Raw genomic sequence first — 20,968 nt, forward strand, 5'->3', positions numbered from 1 at the left:
GTAATTTGAATATTTGTTGGTGTACCAATCAATGTAAGCAGTAATCATTGTACAAATTTCAAATAAGAAGGAATTTAGTCAATTACAGTTGAGTACTATGTAAGTAAGATCACTGGCTTTAGGGTCATACCTTAGATGAGATTCTGAGGTCAGGAGTTAATGCTGCTGCCACCATCTCTGTGGCTACCACTAAAGCATCATTTCCATGAATCTGGACACTTGACACTGGAAAATGGGGTGTGGGGTACTGACTATAAGAGGCACTGTTGTCTACCGTCTGTTGTACCAATAGAAAAATGTTCTCAGCTCACTTCTGCCTTCCATACTGGTGCTTCTTACTGGTGCAACTTTAATCCCCTCCACAATTTCATCTGCAAGGACATGTTACTGGTGCAACTTTAATCCCATCCACAATTTCATCTGCAAGGACATGTGGGAAACATAGTTTTAGACTTTAGCCACTATGATAGAGGCTGGGATATGGAAAGGGATGGGAATGAAGAATGAGTGCCAATGGCCCATTCAACGTGCTAGACAATAGTTATGTTTCAGATGTCTATTCTCAGGTTGTGATATATTTGATAAACAGAATTTTTTTTTAATTTTAAGGTAGTTGAATATAACAATCTTTTGTCTTACAGTTGTTGGTCTTTGTGTCTCTAACAAATCCTCCCTCAGCTTGAGGTCAGAAAGATCTTCCCTTATATTTTCTTCTAAAAAATGTTTAAAGTTTTACTCTATCCCAAGTTTAACTTTGAAAGCTCATACAACTGGGCTGAACCCTGATATATCTTTTGTCGTTGACTTGTATAACTAAACCAAAAAATGAAATGCATGTTTTTTAGTTTTAATTTCATATAAAGCATAGGCTTTTTTAAAGTTTGGCATTTCTTATTTGTGTTCTTATATGCAAGTCTCTTAATTGTATTTTCAGTTTTTCTCATTTATTTGTGTTTTTTGCCATGAGAAACTTTTTCTGACTCTAACATTTTATGATTTACTCTTCTTTCGCAAGATAATCATTAAACAAGCTATCATCTTTGTAGTGAAGAGTATTACTAAGATTTTTGAATCACCAGTGTATGTAGACTGTTTGTATTTTGTATTGGGCATAAATGCCTAATGATAGAGCTAATGACTTAGTTGTTTCCTATATTTGACTCCATACTCTTCCTTTTATGTCCAGGTCTTTTGCATCCAGTCTTGTAAAAATCTGCTATTTAATAGTAATGTGGTTATTTCTCATGAATGTACTTATTCTTAGTACAATAGGGAAGTGAGAAAAAATGGATTCAGAGCTTATTAAAAGGCACTTTTAGTAACTCGAAATGTCAGATTTTAAAGTGAACTCTGTCATTAGGGCAACATCCTGCTTTTAATAATTATGTATTGCAGTTAAGGATTGCAAAGTCAAAAGAGTATCATTTTTATAAATGTAGTAAATATGTATACATGGTCAGGTTTAAATAATGGAAGTTAGCAATAGCATGAATTATATAATAGTATGCAATTCCACATTATTGGGTTTTAAACATTTTAATACATTTGAAGAATCAGGACATACTGAACAAGAGACAGCACAGAATTGCAAACTGTAAGATTAGACACCCCTTCCCTAAATACTTCAGATACCAAAACAAATAAAAATAAACTACTTTAGGGAGTTCTTGCTTGGCATGACAATGCAGGACTATAAAAATGACCCTGCAAGGTATGTCCAAGATGATGGGATAGGGAGACCCTGAACTCACCTCCTCCCATGAGCACACCAAAATGACAACTATTTACAGAGCAACTATCAATGAGAATGACTTGAAGACTAGCAGAAAAGATTTTCCACAACTTAAGATGAAGGAACTAAAACAAGACAGGAAGGAGGGGGCAGAAATACAGTGTAGTCAAGACCCACATCCTGAGGTAGGTGACCCACAAATGGGTCACAGAAGTTCTCCCTAAGAAGCAAGTGGTCCAAGCCCCACATCAGTCTTCCCAGCTTGTGGTCCTGCAGTGGGAAGGCAAAGCCTCTGAACTTGTAGCTTGAAGACAATCCATACAAATGGAAAGATATATGATCATAGATTGAATTAATATCAAGAACAAATGAAATCCCTTTCAAAATACCAGTGGCATTATTCACAGAACTAGAACAAATAATTTTAAAATTTGTATGGAAACACAAAAGACCCCAGATAGTCAAAACAATTTTGAGAAAGAAGAACAGCTGGAGGTATCATACTCCCTGATTTTAAACTATACTACAAAGCTACAGTCACCAAAACAGTATGGTACTGGCACAAAAACAGATACACAGATCAATGGAACAGAATAGATAGCTCAGAAATAAACCGTACTCATGTGGTCAGTTAATCTGCAACAGTGGAGGAAAGAATATAAGATGGAAAAGAGAGCCTTTTCAATAAATGGTGCTGGGAAAACTGGATAGCTGTATGCAAAAGAATCAAATGGAATTATTTTCTACTTTTTCACACCATATACAAAAATATTAAAGAGTTAAATGTACCTGAAAGCCCAAAACTGGAAGAAAACATAGGTGGTAAGCTCTTTGACGTTAGTCTTAGCAATATTTTTTTGTATCAGTCTCTTTAGGCAAGGGAAACAAAAGCAAAAATAAACAAATGGGACTCCATCAAACTGAAAAGCTATTGAACAGCAAAGGAATCTATCAACAAAAATGGAAAGGCAGTCTACTGAATGAAAAGATGTTTGCAAATGATATATCTGATAAGGGATTATATCCAAAATATACAAAGAAATCAGCTCAACATCAAATACACAACTGTTTTTAAAAAAGGCAGAGAAGCTGAAGACATTTTTCCAAAGAGGGCTTATAGATGGCCAACAGACACATAGAAATGATCAGCATCCCTAATTATCAGGGAAATGCAAATCACAACCACTTGAAATACACCTCACACCTGTCAGAATGGCTATTCCAAGTGACAGATAACAGTTGTTGGCTAGGGTGTGGAGAAAAGAGAGAGCACTTGTACACTGTTGTCAGAAGTGTAAATTAGTACATCCACTATGGGAAACAGTATGAAGATTCCTTAAAAAAATTAAGAATTAATCTACCACATCATTGAAGAATACAAAACTACTAACTGCAAAAGGTATATGTACTCCTGTGTTCATTGTAGCATTACTTACAATAGCCAAGGTATAGAATCAGCCTGTGTGCACTGATAAGTGAATGGAAAAAGATGTGTTATATATGTAGACACAGATCTATCTATATCTGTTTACACATGCACACAATTGAAATATTACTCAGCTATTAAAAAAAGAATGAAAACTAGCCATGGACAGACCTAGGGAGTATTATGCAAAGTGAAATAAGTCAGAGAAAGATAAATACCATAGATTTCACTTATATGTGCAATCTTAAAAATGAAGCAAATAAACAGAACAGTGGAAACAGAGCTATAGAAACAGTGAACAAACAAGTGGTTTTCAGAGGGGGTTTGTAGAGGTTGAGGGATAAGTGAAGTGCAGGAGTAGATTAAGAGGCAGACTTACAGTCATAAAATAAGTCATAGGGATGTACAACATAGGAAATACAGACAATAAAATAGTGTAATAACATTGGTGACAATGGTAACTAGACTTACTGTGGTGATCATTTTGTAATGTATAAAAACATTGAATCTCTGTGTTGTACACCTAAAACTGATAGAACATTGTGAGTCAATTATACTTCAGCTTTTTTTTTTTACAGCTATGGAAAATATTTTTTAAAAAATTTTTTTAACATTTTTTAATTGAGTTATAGTCATTTTACAATGTTGTGTCAAATTCCAGTGTAGAGCACAATTTTTTAATTATACATGAACATACATATATTCATTGCCACATTATTTTTCACTGTGAACTACCACAAGATCTTGTGTATATTTCCCTGTGCTATACAGTATAATCTTGCTTATCTATTCTGCATATGCTTGTCAATATCTACAAATTTTGAACTCCCAGTCTGTCTCTTCCCACCGTCTTACCCCTTGGCAACTTCAAGTTTGTATTCTATGTGTATGAGTCTGTTTCTGTTCTGTATTTGTGTTCTTTTTTTTTTTTTAGATTCCACATATGAGCAATCTCATGTGGTATTTTTTCTTTCTCTTTCTGGCTTACTTCACTTAGAATGACATTCTCAAGTGATATCCATGTTGCTGCAAATGGCATTATGTTGTCTTTTTATGGCTAAGTAGTATTCCATTGTATAAATACAGCACATCTTCTTTATCCAGTCACCTGTTGATGGACATTTAGGCTGTTTCCATGTTTTGGCTATTGTAAATAGTGCTGCTATGAACATTGGGGTGCAGGTGTCTTTTTGAAGTAGTGTTCCTTCTGGATATATACCCAGGAGCAGGATCCCTGGGTCATATGGTAATTCTATTCCTAGTCTTTTGAGGAATCTCCATACTGTTCTTCACAGTGGCTGCACCAAACTACATTCCCACCAGCAGTGTAGGAGAGTTTCCTTTTCTTCACAGCCTCTCCAGCATTTGTCATTTGTGGACTTTTGAATGATGGCCATTCTGACTGGTGTGAGGTAATACCTCGTCGTAGTTTTGATTTGCATTTCTCTGATAATTAGTGATATTGAGCATTTTTTCATGTGTCTATTGATCATTTGGATGTCTTCCTTTGAGAATTGCTTGTTGAGGTCTTCTGCCCATTTTTGGATTGGGTTGTTTGTTTTTTTTCTTCTTAAGTCCTGTGACTTGCTTATATATTCTGGAGATCAAGCCTTTGTCGCTTTCATTGTTGACAAAAATTTTCTCCCATTCCGTAGGTTGTTGCTTTGTTTTGCTTATGGTTTCCTTTGCTGTGCAGAAGGTTGTAAGTTTCATTAGGTCCCATTTGTTTATTCTTGCTTTTATTTCTATTGCTTGGGTAGACTGCCCTAGGAGAACATTTTTAAGATGTGTATGAGATAATGTTTTGCCTGTATTTTCTTCTAGGAGGTTTATTGAATCTTGTCTTATGTTTAAGTTTTTGATCCATTTTGAGTTTATTTTTGTGTATTGTGTAAGCGAGTGTTCTAGCTTCATTAATTTACATACTGCTGTCCAGTTTTCCCAACACCATTTGTTGAAGAGACTGTCTTTTTTTTTTAACTTTTTTTTATTGAGTAATAGTCATTTTACAATGTTGTGTCAAATTCCAGTATGGAGCACAATTTTCAGTTATACATGAATATACGTATATTCATTGTCACATTTTGTTTTTCACTATGAGCTACCACAAGATCTTGTATATATTTCCCTGTGCTATATACAATATAATCTTGTTTTTCTGTTCTACATTTTAAAATCCCAGTCTGTCCCTTCCCACCCCCCTACCCCTTGGCAACCACAAGTTTGTATTCTGTCTGTGAGTCTGTTTCTGTTTTGTATTTATGTTTTGTTTTGTTTTGTTTTTTAGATTTCACATATGAGTGATCTCATATGGTATTTTCCTTTCTCTTTCTGGCCTACTTCACTTAGAATGACGTTCTCCAGGGACATCCATGTTGCTGCAAGTGGCGTTATGTTGTTGGATTTTGAGGCTGAATAGTATTCCATTGTGTAAATATACCACCACTTCTTTATCCAGTTGTCTGTTGATGGACATTTAGGCTGTTTCCATTTCTTGGCTATTGTAAATAGTGCTGCTATGAACATTGGGGTGCAGGTGTCTTTTTGAAGTAGGATTCCTTCTGGATATATGCCCAAGAGGGGGATTCCTGGGCCATATGGTAAGTCTATTCCTAGTCTTTTGAGGAATCTCCATACTGTTTTCCACAGTGGCTTTCCTTGCTTCCCTCTCCCACTCTTAATGATTTAGATGTCTTCTTTTACAATTTTGTGTTTATTCTATTTGTAATTCATGGTAGTTATCACTTTTCCAGTTAGAAGTTTCTCATTTTTGTAACATCCTGCTTCTTTTCTATTTAGAGTAGACCTATCAATATTTCTTTTAGCATGGGTTTCGTGTTGCTAAACTCTTAGTTTTTGCTTGTCTGTGAAGTTCTTTATCTCTCCTTCTATTCTAAAGGATAGCCTTGCTGGATAGAGTATCCTAGGCTGCACCTTTTTTTCATTCAGGACTTTGAATATATCTTGCCACTCCCTTCTGGCCTGTAGTGTTTGTGTAGAGAAATCAGCTGAGAGCCTTATGGGGGTTCCCTTGTAATTTACTCTTTGTTTTTCTCTTGCTGCCTTTAGGATCATTTCTTTATCCTTGATGCTGACCATCTTGATTATGATACGTCTTTGTGTGTTTCTGTTTGGGTTCTTCCTGTTTGGGACCCTCTGAGCCTCCTATACTTGGATATCTGATTCCTTCTTTAGGTTTGGGAAGTCTTCAGTCATGATTTCTTCAAAGACCTTTTCAGTCCCCTTTGTTCTTTCTTCCCCTTCTGGAACCCCTATTATGTGTAGATTGGCACGCTTTATGTTATCCCATAGATCCCTTATATTGTTTTCATTTTTTTTTTATTTGTTTTCCTCTCAGCTGTTTTGATTGGGTGCTTTCTGTTGTCCTGTCTTCTAGGTCACTTATTCGTTCCTCTGCATTATCTAGCCTGCTTTGTACAGCCTTTAGTTCAGCTCTCATCTCAGCAAATGAGTTTACTCATTCTACTTGGTTCTTCTTTATAAATTCTATTTCATTTTTGACATTTTATATCTCTAAACACTATTTCTTTTATTTCTTTAAGTACTTTGATCACTCCTTTTTTGAAATCTTGATCTAGTAGGTCATCAATGTCTATTTCCTTGATCATGCTTTCAGGGGATTTCTCTTGATCTCTTAATTGGGAGTAGTTCCTCTGCTTCTTCATATTGCTCATATCTCTCTGGCACTGGTGGGCGGGTGGGTCATTCCCCCTCCCGATGTCGCAATCAGATGCTGTGTTTGGGTGAGGCAGGTGGGCAGATCACGCCCCCTCCCAGCACCGTGGTCAGGTGCTGCGTTCCTGCCAAGAAGGCAGGTCGCTGCCTGCCCTCTCCCTGCTCCAGTTGCTGTGCTGCTCTGTGCAGCTGCCCACTCCACCTCGGGTTGGCGCTCCGTAGGCGGGCTTGGGAAAGATTCGGAACAGCCCTGCCCCTGCTCCGTGACAAATCTCAGCTCCTTGTTTGTCTCGACAGTGCGAGTTCTCTGAGGTGCCAGGGCAGAAAGATCTTACCTGCTTTGGGCTGTAAACAAGTCTCACTCCTGCCTAGGAGGTTGCGGAGCCCCTGGGTGCAGATTCAGGGCTTTGCCCCGCCCCCAGCCACATGCTGCTCACAGGAGGATATGGCAGCTGTGTCTGCGCCCTGCCTCTCTTCTCGCCAGAAGCACCAGTAATGGCACCGTGGTCTGAGGAGACAAAGGCTACGGCGCGTTTCCCCCCCAGGGCACACCAGATGTGTTGCTTTGCTTTTTTCTCAATTTATGGGGGACCGAGGTTGTTCTGCTCCATATCCTCTCCCAGCCACGGTGCACAGCACCCTGCAGTCCCCCAGGGCTGCCTCAGTGCAGCTGTCCCAGTGCTCCACCAGCTCGGGCAGCCTGTCCTGGCCCCCAGCTGCCAGCTCACGTCTCAGGCTGGGTGTCACAGGGACCCTCTGTGCCCGTTTAACTTAGTTCTGTCGGACAAGGGGTGCTCTGGGCAGATCTGAACCTCGGAGGCTACCCCTCCGTCCTGCTGACCTCTCCGTTGGAGGAGGGAGACCCAGTGAATGAGCACTAGTCCTCCTTTGCCGCTCCCTCCCTGCAGGACCAGTCCCGCACTGTTTTGCTTTTTCTTCTTTTTTTCCTTTTGTCCTACCAGATTTTTGGCGTCTTTGTCTTTCGAAGAGGGCAATGTTCTATAGGAGTTTGGCAGGTGCTCTGGTTGGCTGAGTGAGTCCGTAGATGTGAGTTTTGGTAAATTTGTGGGAGAGGTGAGCTACAAGCATCCTTCTACTCCTGCATCTTGCTTCTCTCCATGAAGAAACTGTCTTTATTCCATTATATATTCTTGCCTCCTTCATCAAAGATTAGTTGACCAAAAGTTTGTGGGTTCATTTCTGGGCTCTCTATTCTGTTCCATTGGTCTATATGTCTGTTTTGGTACCAATAGCATGATGTCTTGATGACTGTAGCTCTATAGTATTGTCTGAAGTCTGGGAGAGTTATTCCTCCAGCCTCTTTGTTTTTTTCAGTAATGCTTTGGCAATTCTGGGTCTTTTGTGGTTCCATATAAATTTGATTATGATTTGTTCTAGTTCTGTGAAACATGTCCTGGGTAATTATACTTCAGTTTTTAAAAAGTGACCTTGCAAGCCAAACTCTTGGGAGTGACGTTTATAGTCAGTGGCTTAAAATTATTGTTTGGGACCTTCAAAACATTTTTCCAAAATACTAAAAACTGTCTTACTTTTGATTAAAACTTTACTGTTTGTTATAAATGATAAGGGTTTTTTGTTACAAAGAAAGGAAATATCTTAATTCTTAACTTTATAATTTTAAATAGGTGTACTAAATAAATATAATTTTACAATTATATAGTTTCATTTCATTATTAGTTAAAAGTATTAGCGGACAGCTAAATTGATTAAGATGGAAGTCTTTGTATGGTGGGAGCGAAGGAATATTATGCCATCATTAAAATATCTACAGAAAACTTTATAATATGGGAGAATGCTTTTGTTTCAGTAATACACTTTAAAAGGCAGATTATAATAGCGATGTAATCTATTTGTACACTTTTAATGGAGAGTAGAAACTCTGCTAGAAAATACATTACAGCATTATTAGTGGTTTTTCTCTGAGATTTGGTATGTCTTTTTTGTTAAACTCTTGTTATATTTATGTATTGATAATTTTTATCTTATGCAAATGTCATTTTATATCAGAGAGTAAGTACTTCTAATACTGTAAGATATTTAAAAGTAAGAACCTTATGTTACTGATACTTGTAAGTACTTAAAAAATTTTTCTTTAGAGAATAATTAGCAGTTGTCCTTTTTTTAGGGAGTAATTAAGTTTCTTGTTTTTGATGAGGTATTTGTCTTGTGAGCTTCATTGTATTTGATGAACTTTGTTTTCAATAAATGTATTTTTAAAATTAAGATTGGATTTTTTCTAGTTTCAAAGAAGATTTTTTTTTGGTAGATAATTCTGTTTAAATTATTTTAGAGAGATGGATGTAACTGGAAAATTTTTATCTTGAGATGTGTTTATAATAAATAATATTTTCTGCTTATAAATTGTTTTCAAATTTTTCTAATGTTATGAAATGTTTTTCCTTCTAGGTTCATATAATTTTGATATAAAACATTAATTAGTGTTTTAAGTTGAACCTTTTTATGCTTTTTTAAAAATTTTAAAGCATGAAATATAATTTAATGTAAGATTAAAGTTGAATTTAAGGTTTCATAGTTATGATCAAGCTTATTAAGAATATGCTGGAAAAGAAAGCCTCTAGTCTTGATTTCATAACCATGAATAATTTTAGTCAGCTCTTTTATTAACTTGAACTAGTTAGATGTCAGATGCATTTTGTGAAGCACAGTGAAGAAAATAACAAATAATAGTACAAGATTTAAAATTCCATTTCCTACTTAATATCAGTAATTATCAAAGAAATGCAAATCAAAACTACAATGAGGTATCACCTCACACCAGTAAGGATGGTCATCATTCAAAAGTCCACAAATGATAAATGCTGGAGAGGCTGTGGAGAAAATGGAATCCTTCTACACTGTTGGTAGGAATGCAGTTTGGTGCAGCCATTGTGGAAAATAGTATGGAAATTCCTCAAAAAATTAAAAATAGACTTACCATATGACCTAGCAATCCCACTTCTATGCATATATCCACAGGGAGCCCTACTTCAGAAAGACATCTGCACCCCAATGTTCATAGCACTATTGACAATAGCCAAGACATGGAAACAATCTATATATCCGTTGACAGATGACTGGATTAAAAAAGATGTGGTATATTTATACAATGGAATACTACTCAGCCATAAAAGATGATAAAATAATGCTATTTGCAGCAACATGGAAGAATGTCATTCTAAGTGAAGTAAGCCAGAAAGAGAAAGAAAAATACCATATAATATCACTCATGTGTGGTATCTGAAAAAAAAAAAAAAAGACAGATGAACTTAATATATAAAACAGAAACAGACTTTCAGACATAGAATACAGATTTGTGGTTGCAGGGCAGAGAAGGGTGGGAAGGGATAAACTGGGAGTTCGAGATTTGCAGAGACTGACTGTTATATATAAAATAGATAAACAAGATTATACTGTATAGCACAGGGAAATATATTCAATATCTTGTAGTAGCTTATGGTGGAAAAGAATATGAAAATTAATATATGTATATTCATGTATGACTGAACAATTGTACCATACACCAGAAATTGACAACATTGTAAATTGTTTACACCTCAGTAAAAAAAGAAAAATCCCATTTCCGTTTAAGTAACTAGATGAAATTACTATCATATTTAAATTTTTTCTGAGTTATTTCATCCACTAAAAAGGTATAATTTCTGAATTTCACTTCTTTGAAAAATTAAAATCTTCCTAGGACAAACTGAATTATGTATGCTTGAATTAATTATGACCAGGTTAAATCATTCAAAATTGTGATAAAATATTTTTTCTTATAGCACATTATTTAATGGTGATTAAACACTGTAAATTTTGAGGTTGACTTAACAATGATTTTTGTGTAGAGAATGATTTTTGACCCCACTGTCTATTTATTTAACCATGAAACAGTAATTCCTGTTAATAAAATTAGATTATTTTTGTGTTAACTGTTTGTTCCAAAGGTTGCACAGTGAATTAAAAGATGCCGTTGAAAAGCAAGTGGATGCCCTTCCCTTTGGCACAGAGATGGGGAATGAGATATATACAGATGATGAAACAGTCAGGAATCTTCAAGAACAACTTCAACTCGCCAATCAAGTGAGTGATTATATATATATTGAATTGTATCTTGAATAAACAGTTTCTTAAAATCTGTGTTAATCATTATTTATTAATGATAATAACAGAATATCAAAGTTGTTAATGGAATAATTTTCTATAATTTGCAAAATAGTTGACAGACAACAAAACTTTTGTACTACGTACGCTCACTGTTATAAATGTAGTTGCCATATATATATTTTAATTTGGCATAACTTTTTGTGTTATAGAGTATTTTAATGCCAAAGAAAATTTTTAAAGAAAATAATTAATTATCCACTTGCCTAAATTTACATTTTTTATTTTTTGTGTTTTCTTCTGATGGTGTGTTTTCTTCAATTTTCAAAGATTTTAGAATTATATTTTTCTAAAATTCTACTTCTTTTAGAATTAGACTTTTTCTCTTTTTTTCTTCCTCACAGTAACTGAAATATTTGTAAGCTATGTTGTATATATCCTGTTTTTAGCACTGTAATTTTTGGGGTATAAGTAAAGGAATTTAATTTTAATTTAAAATTTTCTATCCCTGGGTATCTTGTATCTTGTTTTTTTTTGTTTGTTTGTTTTTAAACATTTTTTATTGATTTATACTCTTTTTACAATGTTGTGTCAAATTCCAGTGTTCAGCACAATTTTTCAGTCATTCATGGACATATATGCACTCATTGTCACATTTTTTTTTCTGTGAGTTATCATAACATTTTGTGTTTATTTCTCTGTGCTATACAGTGTAATCTTGTTTATCTGTTCTACAATTTTGAAATCCCAGTCTATCCCTTCCCACCCTTCACCCCCCTGGTAACCACAAGTCTGTATTCTCTGTCTGTGAGTCTATTTCTGTCCTGTATTTATGCTTTGTTTTTGTTTGTTTGTTTGTTTTTGTTTTTGCTTTTTAGATTCCACATATGAGCGATCTCATATGGTATTTTTCTTTCTCTTTCTGGCTTACTTCACTTAGAATGACATTCTCCAGGAGCATTCATGTTGCTGCCAGTGGCATTATGTTGTCGGTTTTTATGGCTGAGTAGTATTCCATTGTATAAATATACCACCTCTTCTTTATCCAGTCACCTGTTGATGGACATTTAGGCTGTTTCCATGTTTTGGCTATTGTAAATAGTGCTGCTATGAACATTGGGGTGCAGGTGTCATCCTGAAGTAGATTTCCTTCTGGATACAAGCCCAGGAGTGGGATTCCTGGGTCATATGGTAAGTCTATTCCTAGTCTTTTGAGGAATCTCCACACTGTTTTCCACAGTGGCTGCACCAAACTGCATTCCCACCAGCAGTGTAGGAGGGTTCCCCTTTCTCCACAGCCTCTCCAGCATTTGTCATTTGTGGATTTTTGAATGACAGCCATTCTGACTGGTGTGAGGTGATACTTCAATGTAGTTTTGATTTGCATTTCTCTGATAATTAGTGATATTGAGCATTTTTTCATGTGCTTTTTGATCATTTGCATGTCTTCCTTGGAGAATTGCTTGTTTAGTTCTTCTGCCCATTTTTGGATTGGGTTGTTTATTTTTTTCTTATTGAGTCATATGAGCTGCTTATATATTCTGGAGATCAAGCCTTTGTCGGTTTCACTTGCAAAAATTTTCTCCCATTCCGTAGGTTTTCTTCTTGTTTTACTTCTGGTTTCCTTTGCTGTGCAGAAGCTTGTAAATTTCATTAGGTCCCATTTGTTTATTCTTGCTTTTATTTCTTCTAGGAGAAAATTTTTGAAATGTATGTCAGATAATGTTTTGCCTATGCTTTCCTCTAGGAGGTTTATTGTATCTTGTCTTATGTTTAAGTCTTTAATCCATTTTGAGTTGATTTTTGTATATGGTGTAAGGAGTGTTCTAGCTTCATTGTTTTACATGCTGCTGTCCAGTTTTCCCAGCACCATTTGCTGAAGAGACTGTCTTTATTCCACTGTATATTTTTGCCTCCTTTGTCGAAGATGAGTTGACCAAAAGTTTGTGGGTTCATTTCTGGGCTCTCTATTCTGTTCCATTGGTTTATATGTCTGTTTTGGTACCAATAGCATGATGTCTTGATGACTGTAGCTCTATAGTGTTGTCTGAAGTCTGGGAGAGTTATTCCTCCAACCTCTTTCTTTCTCTTCAGTAATGCTTTAGCAATTCTAGGTCTTTGATGGTTCCATATAAATTTTATTCTGATTTGTTCTAGTTCTGTGAAATATGTCCTGGGTAATTGGATAGGGATTGCATGAAATCTGTAGATTGCCTTGGGCAGTGTGACCATTTTAACAATATTGATTCTTCCAATCCAGGAGCATGGAATATCTTTCCATTTTTTAAAGTCTTCTTTAATTTCCTTCATCAATGGTTTATAGTTTTCTGTGTATAATTCTTTCACCTCCTTGGTTAGATTTATTCCCAGATATTTTATTACTTTGGGTGGTATTTTAAAGGGGATTGTTTCTTTACGTTCTTTTTCTGTTGATTTATCGTTAGTGTAAAGAAATGCAACTGATTTTTGAACGTTTATTTTGTAACCTGCTACCTTGCTGAATTCTTCAATCAGCTCTAGTAGCTTTTGTGTTGACCTTTTAGGGTTTTCTATATATAGTAACATGTCATCAGCATATAATGACACTTTTACCTCTTCTTTTCCAATTTGGATCCCTTTTATTTCTTTCTCTTGCCTGACTATTGTGGCTAGGACTTCCAGGACTATATTGAATAGGAGTGGTGATAGTGGGCATCCTTGTCTTGTCCCAGATTTTAGTGGGAAGCTTTTGATTTTTTCACTGTTGAGTACTATGCTGGCTGTAGGTTTGTCATATATAGCTTTTATGATGTTGAGATATGTTCCCTCTATACCCACTTTGGCGAGAGTTTTTATCATAAATGGACATTGAATTTTATCAAATGCTTTTTCTGCATCTATTGAGATGATCATGTGGTTTTTGTCCTTTCTCTTGTTGATGTGATGTATTACATTGATTGATTTGCGTATGTTGAACCAGCCTTGTGTCCCTGGGATGAACCCCACTTGGTCATGATGTATAATCTTTTTTATGTGTTGTTGGATTCTATTTGCTAAAATTTTGTTGAGGATTTTGACGTCTATGTTCATCAGTGATATTGGCCTATAATTCTCTTTTTTTGTAGTGTCTTTGCCTGGTTTTGGTATCAGGGTGATGGTGGCTCCATAGAATGAGTTTGGTAGTATTCCCTCCTTTTCAATCGTCTGGAAGAGTTTGAGAAGGACTGGCATGAGTTCTTTGTATGTTTGGTAGAATTCCCCGGTGAAGCCATCCGGTCCTGGACTTTTATTTGTAGGGAGGTTTTTAATTGCTATTTCTATTTCCTTTCTAGTGATCGGATTGTTCAAGTGTTCAGTTTCTTCTTGATTCAGTTTTGGTGGACAGTATGTTTCCAGAAACTTGTCCATCTCCTCTAGGTTATCCCATTTGGTTCCATGTAGTTTTTCATAATATTCTCATATGATATTCTGTATTTCTGTTTTGTTTGTTGTAATTTCTCCATTTTCGTTTCTTACTTTGCTAATTTGTGCTCTCTCTTTTTTCTTGTGAGTTTGGCCAGAGGTTTGTCGATTTTATTTACTTTTTCAAAAAACCAGCTTTTGGTTTGTTTGATTTTTTCTATGGTCTTGTTAATCTCTATTGTATTTAATTCCTCTCTGATCTTTATTATTTCCTTCCTTCTGCTGCTTTTTGGGGCTTTTTGTTCTTCTTTTTCTAATTGATTCAGGTGGTGGGTTAACTTGTTTATTTGAGATTGTTCTTCTTTTTTGAGGAAGGCCTGTATCGGTATAAACTTCCCTCTTAGCACTGCTTTTGCTGTGTCCCATAGGTTTTCAGTGGTTGTGCTTTCATTATCATTTGTCTCAAGGTATGTTTTAATTTCAGCTTTGATTTCCTCATTGATCCATTGTTTTTTCAATAACATATTGTTTAATCTCCATGCTTTCCTTTTTTACTCCTTTGTTTCTCTGTTGTTGATTTCCAGTTTCATGGCATTGTGGTCAGTTAAGATGCTTGAGATAATTTCTATCTTAAAATTGTTGAGGTTTCTTTTGTGCCCAAGTACATGATCGATCCTGGAAAATGTTCCATGTGCACTTGAAAAGAATGTATATCCTAAATTTGGGGGGTGTAAAGCTCTGAAAATATCCACCAAATCTAGTTTTCCTATTGTAGTATTTAATTTCTCTGTTGCCTTGTTTATTTTCTGTCTGGAAGATCTGTCTAGTGATGTTAATGCAGTGTTAAAATCTCCAACTATGATTGTATTCCCATCAGTATCCCCCTTTATCTCTGTTAGTAATTCTTGTATGTACTTAGGTGCTCCTATATTGGGTGCATATATATTAACGAGTGTAATATCTTCATCTTGTATCACTCCTTTAATCATTATAAAATGTCCTTCTTTATCTTTCTTTATGGCCTTTGTTTTAAAGTCTATTTTGTCTGAAATCAGGACTGCAACACCTGCTTTTTTGGCTTTTCCATTTGCATGGAATATCCTTTTCCATCCTTTCACTCTCAATATATGTGTCCTTCTCCCTAAAGTGGGTCTCTTGTATGCAGCATATTGAAGGTTCTTGCTTTATTATCCAGTCTGCCACTCTATGTCTTTTGACTGGAGCATTTAGTCCATTAACATTTACAGTAATTAATGATAGATGTGTGTTTATTGCCATTTTGAACTTATCTTTGCAGTTGAATTGGTATATCCTCTTTGTTCCTTTCTTCTTCCTTTTGTGGTTTGGTAATTTTCCTTTGTATTATCATGGATTTTATTTAATTTTTGTGACTCCCTTGTAAATTTTTGACTTGTGGTTACCCTTTTTTGTAAATCTATTAACCCATTACTATAACTGTTTTTATTAAACTGACAGTAACATGATCTCAAACCCATCCTACTGTTAAAAAATTTTAAAAAAGAAAGCAAAAAATATTCTATATTTCCCTGCCTCCCTCTCCCACTCTCAGTGATTTGTATGTCTTCTTTTATAATTTCGTGTTTTCTTTATTTGTAATTCATGAGTTATCACCTTTCCAGTTGTGAGTTTCTCATTTCTGTAGCATCCTGCTGCTTTTCTATTTAGAATAGCCCTTTCAATATTTCTTTTAGCATTGGTTTAGTGTTGCTAAACTCCTGCAGTTTTTTTTTTTTTGTCTGTGAAACTCTTTATTTCTCCTTCTATCCTAAAGGATAGCCTTGCTGGATAAAGTATCCTAGGCTGCATCTTTTTTTCATTCAGGGCTTTGAATATATCTTACCACTCCCTTCTGGCCTGTAGTGTTTGCGTAGAGAAATCAGATGAGAGCCTTATGGGGGTTCCCTTGTAATTTACTCTTTGCTTTTCTCTTGCTGCCTTTAGAATCATTTCTTTATCCTTGACTCTGGCCATCTTGATTATGATATATCTTGGTGTGGGTCTATTTGGATTCTTCCTGTTTGGGACCCTCTGAGCTTCCTGTACTTGTATATCTGATTCCTTCTTTAAGTTTGGGAAGTTTTCAGTCATGATTTTTTCAGAAACCTTTTCAATCCCCTTTGATTCTTCTTCCCCTTCTGGGACCCCTATTATGCGAAGATTGGGACGCTTTATAATATCCCATAGGTCCCTTATGCTATTGTCATTATTTTTTATTTGCTTATCTTGTAGTTCTTCTGAATGGGTGCTTTCTATTGCCCTATCTTCTAGATCACTAATTTGTTCCTCTGCTTTATCTAGTCGGCTTTGCACAGCTATTAGATCATTCCTCATCTCTTTCAATGAGTTTACCCATTCTACTTGGCTCTTCTTTATAGCTTCAATTTCATTTTTGACATATTTTATATCTCTGAACACTATCTCTTTTAATTCCTTCAGCAATTTGATGACTCCTTTTTTGAAATCTTGATCTATTAGGCTATTGATGTCTATTTCATTGATCTTTCTTTCAGGGGATTTCTGTTGTTCTTTTTTTGGGAAAGGTTTCTCTGCTTCTTCATCTTGCTGATACCTCTCTGGCACTGTGGTTTAGGGAGTATCAGTTGTCTATTTTGGATCTTAAGGATTTTATCTATCTAATGCCTATTTAGGAATAGAACTTAGAAAAAAAAGAAAAAAAAATAAGAGAGAGAGAAAGAATTTTAAAAGAAGGGAGAAAGAGGGTTTGAAAACAGTGTATAATGAATAATAGAAGAGTGAGTTGAAGCAGAGTATTAATCGGGTTGAGACGTCCTTTTAAAACCTTTAAAAAAGGGGGGGGGGAGAGGAATAGATGTATTTGAAACCTGTGTCTAATCAATAACAGGACATCAAAACCGAAGAGAAATAGAAATGAATTAAGAAGTAAAAATTAAGAGAGCAATAGAAAATAGAACAGGTAAAAACAGATTTTTAAAAAAAAGGGGGGGTTGTTGGTGTTCTCCTGGAGTCTGTGTGCTTTTAATGTGAAGTCTTTCTGTCTTCGTCCTGTTTTGGAAGCTCAGGTTGTTGTTTTCAGAGGCCCTCTGTTGGCGCCCTCTTCTGTGCTGCTCCCAGCACCTGTCGGCAAGCAGATCGCGCCTCCTCCTAACACGGGGTCAGGTGCAGTTCTCCTCTGCTGTGGGCGAGCGGGTCACTGCCCCTCCGGATGCCGCAGTCAGATGTTGCAGACTGGCCAGGCAGGTGGGCGGGTTGTGCCCCCTCCCAGCACCTTGGTCAGGGGCTGTGTTCCTGCCCAAAAGGCGGGGGGTCCGCTCTCCCTCTACCTGCGCCGCCGGTAGCTCCACTGCTCTGTGTGGCTGCGCACTCTGCCCTGGTCGGCGCTCCGCAGGTGGGCTCGGGGAAGACTGAGGGACAGCCTTGTCCCTGCTCTAAGCCAAATCCCAGCTCCTTGTTTGTCTTTGTGGAGCAAGTTCTCTGAGGGACCAGGATGGAAGGATCCTATCTGCCCCGGGCTGTAGGCCCATCTCAGTCTGGCCTTTGAGGCTGCTAAGCCCTTCAGTGGGGATGCAGGTTTCGCCCCTGCCCCCGCCTGGTGCTAAGTGCAGGAGGATATGGCGGCTGTGCCTGAGCCCCGCCTCTCTTCCCCCGAAAAGTTTCCGCGGGTTTTCAGAGATGGGGGTATGCACCCTTCCCGAGAGCACATCAACCTTGCTGTTTTATGGAGGGCCCAGGTTGTTCTGCCCTGTGCACCCACAGCCACGGCACCCAGCCCCTTGCAGTCCCCCGGGGCTGGCTCCGTGTAGCCGCCCCCATCCTCCGCCCGGCTTGTGCAGCCTGGCCCTGCCTGCCGCTGCCGGCCCGCGTCTCAGGCTGGGTGTCGGAGGACGCTCTGTGCCCATTTAACTTAGTTCTGTCAGACAAGGGCTGCTCTGTAAAGATCCGAGCCTCGGAGGCTCCCCCTCCGTCCCGCTGGCCTCTCAGTTGGAGAGGGGAGACCCAGCGAGCGAGCGCCAGTCCTCCTTTGCCGCTCCCTCCCCGCGGGACCCGTCCTGTGCTGCTTTGCCTTTTGTTCTTTCTTTTTTGCTTTTCTCCTACCAGATTTTGGGCGTCTTTATCTTTTGAAGAGGGCGATGTTCTGTCGGAGTTCCGCAGGTGCTCTGGTTGGCTGAGTGGGTCTGTAGATGTGGGTCTTGGTGTATTTGTGGGAGAGGGTGACTTACGAGCGTCCTTCTACTCCACCATCTTCCAAGAGCCGCCGTATCTTGTATCTTGTATGGATTTGAATCCCATTTTTCTACTTAGCAGTGTGCTTCAGTTTCTTTGTTTTGTAAATGAAGATTAGAAATTCTCTATCATGATTTTGATTTTATGATTATCTATGAAGTCTTTTTTTTTAATTCCTTGGGATTTTGGTTTTGGAATTCTTTGCTTTTGAAAGTGATATTTTAAGTCAATCAGATATGCTGTATCTACTTGATGGAGCATTGTGTAGCACCAGAATTCTTTTTTAATGTGTAAACAGAAGGAATTTGAAAATATAGTAGAGGTAAAAAAATAATTAGGAAAGCATGTTTTTTACTCTGTTCTAGAATAGTATTTCAGGAAAGATTTATTAATTATTAGAATTAAATGAAAATAATTTAGACTTATTAATGCTCTCTTTTGAAAGCTGTATCAGAATAAACATTTCTTATTACTCCTGAAAAGTACTGTGACAGACCATACGTAAAATAACCCTCTCTTGTACACCTTACCTATAGGCAATGATTATTTGTCAGTCATACCTCAGGGAAACCAAAAAAAAATTAGTTTAATTTATAAAAAGAAAGTGGAGTGCAAAACTGGGTAAGATTTGTAGTTTCAAAAAACGAAACAAAACGAAAAAGAATCCTGCCTCTAAAAATCATCTCTCTGTAGTACTTTTGTCACTATAATTTCCAATGCTAAATTTTATTAAAACTTGAAAATTATTATTTTTTTAAATCCAGTTGTTCTCATTTCTCACCTTTTTCTCCCTTAGCTTCTCCTCTCTTTGCCTATCTCCATCTGTATCTTGCCTAGTACTGTATTACGTTTCTGAAGAAGGTCCTACTTTTTTGCTGCATTTTGGATTATTACTTCATAGAAGATCTGGTGAGGTTTAAGTTTGAGCAGTCAAAAAGAAAAAACACAGATGTGTTCAAAACAAATTTTCCCACAAAATCCCTAATGTACTTTGTATATAAATATGAAGTTTTAACAGTATGAAAATTTAGGCATTTTTGTAAAGTATGAATAATAGAAAATGTTAATAAATCCATAAACAATAATATCAAATGTTAATTCTGCCTATTATTTATACATACATGTTTATGTATTTTGTTTTTAAAGTTCTGATGAAACACATTGTTTTTGTATTCATCAGTAGATTGAAAGACCTTTGTGTCATGCATGAAGACTAGTTGAATCCAAACTGAACAGATAAAAACTAAATGAAATACAATTTATAGTAGAAAATTGAAAGAAAAGAGAATTCTTCATTATATTATGCTTCATTAAAGTAATAAGTACAGAGAATTTAACAAATAATCTTCATTCATTGCACAAATATTTACTAGGTATCTATTAGATATGAGTCACTGTGCTTCATGTTGATAATACAGTGAAGAATGTTGGCTTCTGCTTTCGTGAAACGCACAGGCTTTAGGAAGAAGTCTGGTCAAACGTCTTGAGTTTGGTCTCCATTCTACTTTCTGGCTCTTTGATCTTGGGGAACTTCTTTGTGCTTCACCTTCCTTATTTACGTATGGAGATTATAATAATTCTTATCTTATGGAGTTCTTATGGGAATTAAATTTTTAAATTCCCATGTAACACTTAGGATAATGCCCAGCATATATGTACGTTCATAAATTTACCTATTATTTTTATCATCATATTTCACAGCAAGATAAACAAAGAAGAATTAAAATTAGGTGCAAAAGTTTCTGTTTAGAGCAAGTATAATTGCTTTGGTTGCTGATAACACTAATGTACTATCATACACCTAACTTAGTATTTTTAGCTTGGAGTATTTTGTTCTATAAAAATGTGATTTGTAATATTTTTTCTGGAGGGAAGTTTAGCAAAAAGAACCCTAGAAATGTTCATATCCTTTGACCAATTAGATGGTGATACCACATAGATTCTAGCAATCTGTCCTAAGAAACTGTAGTATTATAGTATTGTTTTGATATTTAAAAACTGAAGTTGTTTAAAAATCTAAAAATATGGAGTCACTGAAATAACATTTTTTCCAAATGATTGGTTTATGTATTAGTACGGTGGTTCTCAAATTGTAATCACCCGAGAGCTTATTGAAATAAAGATTGTCACCCCTCACCCAAGCTTCTGATTCAGGAAGTCTGGGATATGGTTCAGTTTACATTTCTAACAGGTCCTATGGCATTGCTGCTAGTCCTTTGAGAACCACTGGTCTAGGAGAATCTACATTTTCTAACTAGTAATCCAGATGATTCTTATCGTCAGGCAGGTTTGGAAAACTGCAGTCTTTTGAAGTATGAGGCATTTTAATGATCATTCTATTGAAAAGAAAGTCTTAAGGAAATAAAATAAACTGTCCAGGATTATTA

At 36.4% G+C, this 20,968-nt stretch overlaps 1 protein-coding gene across 2 annotated transcripts in view; it reads left to right on the forward strand.

Moving 5' to 3' along the window:
- Positions 1 to 20,968, forward strand: part of SCLT1 (sodium channel and clathrin linker 1) — a 155,998-nt gene that overhangs the window by 26,313 nt on the left and 108,717 nt on the right. For both annotated transcript variants that reach the window (XM_072937586.1, XM_072937588.1), the window contains one exon: positions 10,820 to 10,955. In XM_072937586.1, coding sequence (XP_072793687.1) covers positions 10,820 to 10,955 — 136 coding nt within the window. The remainder of the gene's footprint in view (positions 1 to 10,819; positions 10,956 to 20,968) is intronic.

This window comes from Vicugna pacos, chromosome 2 (genome assembly GCF_048564905.1).
Source record: "Vicugna pacos chromosome 2, VicPac4, whole genome shotgun sequence".
In the NCBI taxonomy this organism is placed as follows: Eukaryota; Metazoa; Chordata; class Mammalia; order Artiodactyla; family Camelidae; genus Vicugna; species Vicugna pacos.